Source organism: Leuciscus leuciscus (genome assembly GCF_965113295.1).
Source record: "Leuciscus leuciscus genome assembly, chromosome: 1".
Classification (NCBI taxonomy): Eukaryota; Metazoa; Chordata; class Actinopteri; order Cypriniformes; family Leuciscidae; genus Leuciscus; species Leuciscus leuciscus.
Window position 1 is genome coordinate 56,362,298 of NC_138725.1, and position 6,163 is coordinate 56,368,460.

Consider the following 6,163-nt stretch of genomic DNA (forward strand, 5'->3'; position numbering starts at 1 on the left):
AACAAAGCTAATGTGGATGTTTAAATACTTTCTCCTATCCAAGTTAACAAACATCAGCTTTAAAGTTCATTGCTCCCATGATAAACAGCATTGTTTATTCCTGACAACTCTCATAGCTAAAGAAAATGTTCTTGAGTCATCACCTTTTTTCCCCCCAAAAAAATGAAATCAGGAAGACTGTACTTCATTTTTAAAGTCTAAAAATGTAAAACGTTCCAGCAAATTCAGTCATAATCCCAGTTTTGCTTCGCTTGCATTAAGTGCTTGTGTGACTCATGGAAAAAAACGTTTTCTTCTCTCTCACAGAGGATGCTTTAAGAACGCACAACGGGCCGGCCAAGAACAGCTATATGGAGCAGAGTTTCCACGGCCTGAACCCCATCCTCAACATCCCGGTCCACTTGGGTCAGGTAGAGGCAGCCGAGCACAACGCAGAGCTTACGGGGTCTGAGCTGGAGCGCTGGGTGGACAGTCTGCTGGGCGACGTGTGGTCAGCTGTGGACGTGTGTTCAACAGGCCCCAGTGGCTGTCCAGTCATGCAGACTTGCAGGGAAACGGTGTGGAGCTCTCTCAGCCCGGACCCAAAGTCCCAGCTGGGCCCACCTAAAACCAATGGACGAATCAGGTAGCAGCATTCACTGCCCTGAAGACTCGCCTTCTTTCATTTCTTAGGCCATTTCGTTTCTATTATTTATTTTCCAGCATCGCTTGTTTGAATATGAGCAGAACGGACCTCTATCAAACGCAAGACACGGCCCAAGAAAGTGTACGCTGGGAAGTTTTTAAAGATTATTTTAAAAATGTGCACCCTCTGGCTATCTCAAACTCTGAGTGCTCTAGTGATGTGAGTGCTGTCAGGCTTCTCTATATTTTATTTATTTTAATTACTGTGATTGAATCTTTGTCAACTGGACACAGCAGGTGATGCCTATGTGTAGGCGTTACGGCTGAATGCTGGGATTGGGATATTAAGCACAGAAAGGACCTAAGACCAAAAGGGATGTTTGTATAGTAAGCCTCTATATTTCAAATCAAACAAACTTGTACCTACCGTGAATGATGGAATGTGTTTTTCAACCTATACCTTATTAAAACCAGTTTTTCAGGTCATATATAATTGTTCAGCACAACATTGCTGGTTTCTTTTCGTTTTCAGAAAAATATGTCAATTTTTTTATAAGCTTTTCACTGGATCAAATGCAGTGGAACAGGCATTGAAAGCCTTCAAACTCCCTTAATAAAGTATCCTATTTAGTTTTAATAAGTTATTGGTTGAAAAACATCTGTTGAGAACAAAAATTTAGCTTTTGACAAGAAGAGGTGATCCAGTGCCGTGCTAGATGCCAAACTCCACAGAATCCTATTGCCTTTGGAGGCGGAGAGGTAGCAGATTGTAATGCCTGTTCAAAAGTGTATCGCGTTTTCCTCTTCTGTATAATCAAAATGGTCCCAAAGTTGTAGCCACAAAGATTTAATAGTACAAATAATTGGTGGTTGCATGTTTGCTAGGCTAGCAGGGTGGTCAGTTAGCATTATGCTAAGCTGACAGGCTAATCAGTCAGAAGTATGCTAGAAGGCTTCTAGGCCAGAGCTATGCAGAGCTAGCATGCTGGAGAGTTTGCAAGCTAACTGAAATCAGAACAGGAAATGTTTAATTTGAGCATTTGCAGTTTTGGTTATATAATGTGTTGCGCAATATACACTACCATTCAAAAGTTTGGGGTTGATTTAGTGTTACTTTTTTTTATGTTTTTGAAAGAAGTCTCTTTTGCAACAACAACAAAAAAGTACAAAAAAAAAGGAAATATTGTGAAATATTATTACAGATTAAAAATAACTATTGAATCATTGAAAGTAACCATTTAAATGTATACTTTTTGAATATGTTTTAAAATGAAATTTATTCCTGTGATGTCAAAGCTGAATTTTCACTCTAGTGTTCAGTGTCACATGATCCTTCAGAAATCCTTCTAATATGAAACATTTCTGATATTTTTGTGGAAAACTTTAAACAAAAATTCAGGGTTAGTTTAATTAATCGAAAGATCAAAAGAACAGCATTTATTTGTAATAGAAATCTTTTCACGCATTAGAAATGTCTTTACTCTCACTTTTATGTGCCAGATCTTGAATGTGTCTTTGCTGAATAAAAGTATTCATTTATTTCAAAAACAAAATAATTACCCCAAACTTATCAACGGTAGTGTAAATTAAAAGGCATTAGTTGCCGTCTAGCCAACAGAACATACATCATAAAGCAATTGTGTTTCTGTCTGTTTACTAATATTTCTAATCGGGCTTCAAATAGAGTACTCACTGAAGGTCCTTTCAGTGGGTAGAATCACTTTGGGATAGGATTCTGCGGAGCGATAGAAACTTGCATGATACCGGGCCACAATTTTTGAAGTGAGAGAGTCTAGAGTAGCTTGCGAAGTGTCTGAAGCGTCGTTCTGTCTGTATGCTGTTTCCCCTTCAGGCTCTTGAAACTTGAAATGGAAGGTGCCAGCTGTGCTGGCACACCACGAAAAAATATGTAATTTCTTCATCTTTTTATTGTTTTATAATTGTTTTTTTCCTTTCCCCTGAACAAAGGTACTGGTTAGCTGAGGGTTGTAAGTTGGCTATTTATTCATGTTTATATAAATGAAATAGATATTTTTTTAGTCAATGACTAATGTCTATATGCTGTTTTTGCAGCTCATTCAATACCTTTTGTAAACAAGCTGCCTTTATTTACAAAGGCTATCATCCCAACCATATTACAACTATAAACACAAGATGCGGTACTAGTACGGGCGTTGGTAAAGACCTTTCCGCCCCTCCACCTGAGGTCCATCTGTTCATCTGTGTCATAAACTTTGTGCAGGAAACTAACTGGATTGACTCAAGAACTGAGATTCCAGTCATTCTGCTTCTCATTTTCTTTATTCTAGTCTTTTTATATGAGCCAGTGTTTGGTATTTTGCCATATATTGCTCAAACGAACAAAAACGGACGTCGGTTGGACTGGCTGGTATAGCGTCAGAGCAGTTTCAACAAAGTTCCTGGGCTCAGTAGCTTGGAGGATGCCTCAACCGCTTTCTTCTGCACGTACGCCATTTGGATGTCACATTTTCCAGATCGGGCCGTCCGGATTACTCGCATCCATAATAATGATAGGGTGGCCTCTCAGATCTGACTGAGATGTATTTTTAGTGAGGAAGATTGCAAGCTTGCTGGACTCTACAGTTTGCATTGGACCAACATTTTCTCAGTTTTTACAAACCTTTTATGTTTCTACATTGCAAATGTACGACTCCATATTTAAACTGGGCTATTGTGGCTTGTTGCGCTCTCTCATTTGAGGAACGCTTCTCCTCTGGGCCTAGCCATCACTTTGTATGCAATCTGATTGTTATCTGGTCCTCAGAGAGGTGGCGTCCCGCCCAGGCTGCGCAAACAGTGAAATGTCATTGCTGTCATGTGATCCAAAGGTGGATGCCACCTTAAATTTTCAATAAAGCACTCTTGTCATTCATATGTTCCCAGCGGGGTGCGAAATTGGAATGCATTGTTATTTAAATTTTTTAATAGAGCGTCTAATGCTTGTCTAAGTGGTGTTACATCCGTACTGTACGTGTGAAAGTGCAAATAATTTGATATTCTTAAAAGAGAAACTAAATGAAATTATCTATTCACATACATCTCATTGACTTCTGACTTAAAATCTTGGCTTGTTGATATGTGAGGATTCAGCCACTGGATAGTTGAATATTAATGTTAAGAACCATTTTACTTTTAAAGGTGAAGTGTTTTATTTTAGTCCAATTTAAAATACGTTCTACTATTCCAGTTTAGTGTGCAAATGCTTCCCAATGAGTGCAAACACTGGCTTTTCTAGAACTGCTCTGGGCTGCGTTTCCCAAAAGCATCGTAAGCCTAAGTTGATCGTAGAGACCATTGGTGTCCTACGATCAATTTAGACTTACGATACCTTTGGGAAACGCAGCCCTGTTCGTTTGAGCAGTTCAACATGTCTGCTTCTGGCTCAAGCAGCGTGAGTAGTGTGAGTTTGGGGCTGGGCTACTTGTTTCAGAACATTGCGAGATGGGGCATGGCCTAAGACAATAGGTTGTTATCGACTTTAACCGACAAACGAGAGTTGCCGCTTGTAGTCAGAGGAGTTAAAAATGGAGGCATGCCGTCAGATTACATTTTTATTTATTTTTTACTGTTATAAAAACATGGATTTGTGAGCATAAGTGAAACTGAAGGTGTCAGAATAAACATGAAACGCTACATCGGAGAAGCTGCGCAGATTAAGCCAGCCGATTGCTCTCGAATCGCTCTTACACTGATCGGTCAGCACCGCATGAAGTCAAACACGCAAAATAATATTTGTTGCTACATAAATTAGACACTTCACCTCTAAAGGCCAAAAATTTTAATCCTGTCATGATTTACTCACCCTCATGTCATACTATGGAGCAGAAAAGAAGATATTTTGAAAAATATTCTTTTTCTCCATGCAACGAAAGTCAATGGGGTTAGAAACAACATTGGACCCCATTGACTTTCATTGTACGGACAAAAAAAAAAAAAAAGACAAAATATCTGTAAATAATGACAGAAGTTTCATTTTTATCCCGTTAATATCACTGTAATGGATGGATCTAACCTCACAAATACAGCAACATACCTCTTTCTTTCACATTACTTACAATTTGAAATGTATATTCTAACATTCACATTAAAATGATATTTATTACTACATCACTCAGACATCTCTTCTGTACTATAGCTATTTTGGTAGGAATGACAATGTAAAGTATTTTATATTGGAACGATGTTCATAAAGTATTGTAAATAACATTGTTTTTAAAAAGAAGCGTCAAAGTGGGTCAGGTGTTGGTGTGTTGAGTGGCGCTGTAGACCATCAAAACGTTCATGTGAAAGGGTTTGTGAAGGGCTGTACTAGTCTGAGTGTGTGGTTCGGCTTTTAATGAACATTTTTGCCTTTCAGAGAATCTCATGCCAGATTGCCGTTCTCTGTGCTGGAATGTTTTGTTGAGCAACTGTTGCACAATTTATTTAAACTCTTCAGTCGGAGGGGACCTCTGTGCCTTAGCTGTTGTTCCCAACCTTTGTTTCTGTAAGCATTGAACATGTCGTCTCTGTATCTTTCATTTCTCCACAAAACCAAAAAACTGCTGTTGTAAATGCCTTCTGTATCAATGTTCTTTCGGTTTTGCTGTTCTTTTCTTCATTCTGAATTTTTGAATAAAAAAAAAACCTCCTCTGTCATCTTATTTCTCCTCATCAGATATGATGCTTGAATATCACACCAATAACACACAGCAGGAGAACCATCTGTGTGAGGCTGCTACTTCTAAAGACAGTCACATTAGCAGTAGATAAAGCAGCTGACACATGGAGCGCTGCTCTTTTACGCCGTTACAAGACACGAGGGTGGAGATGAGAATCTGGTGCTCTCTCTGTCCCTAAAGATGTGTGTGGTCCCCTGGGGCTGATTTCAGGACTCCCTGCATCCCTCTATCCAGGATCAAAGAGCCACTTTTAGCACATCGATCTTGTGCTACTTCCACCGACTTACTGAATAGGAAAAGGAGGTCTAATTAGCGTCTACATACGGCACACACCTGTCTCACCTGCAGCGTGGAAACACAGCTGCCCCTTTTTAGTCTGTCGGTCACTGATTTGACAGTGTAGACTGATGTAATCCTGCAGGGCTAAATAGATATTGATATTAGCACTTAATTGTTGCTACCCCCACCCTGCCAGTCACGCTTTAGGACCCGCAAAAGCTTTCTTAAACAATCGTGTCATTTTTAATGTAAGGGATGATATACAATCAGCTGATATTATCATAAATTAACTGCTAACAGGGTTATCAGGACCTTGGCAAGAAGTGCAAAGTTATCTTCCTGAAGGGGTTTATTTTGCAATATTGGCCAGGGATGTACATTATCCCCCCCTTATTACATGACTACTTACCAAATAAAAGAAAACATACTGTTTGTTTATAACAACAATTAATATTATTAACATCATTAGTTATACATTTTTTTTTTTAATCAATGCTTTTAATTAGCATGGATGCATAAAATTGATCAAAAGTGACATTAAAGATTTATAATGTTACAAAAGATTTATATTTCAAATG

The 6,163-nt window shown here is 38.8% G+C and overlaps 1 protein-coding gene across 1 annotated transcript in view; it reads left to right on the forward strand.

Annotated features, from left to right (window-relative positions):
• The window catches only part of xylt1 (xylosyltransferase I), a 72,951-nt gene extending 67,663 nt beyond the window's left edge, over positions 1–5,288 (forward strand). Inside the window, exon 11 of the mRNA XM_082136504.1 lies at positions 307–5,288. Within this exon, the coding sequence (XP_081992630.1) occupies positions 307–629 (323 nt within the window). The 3' untranslated portion in view covers positions 630–5,288. The remainder of the gene's footprint in view (positions 1–306) is intronic.
• The last annotated feature ends 875 nt before the right edge of the window (positions 5,289–6,163 follow it).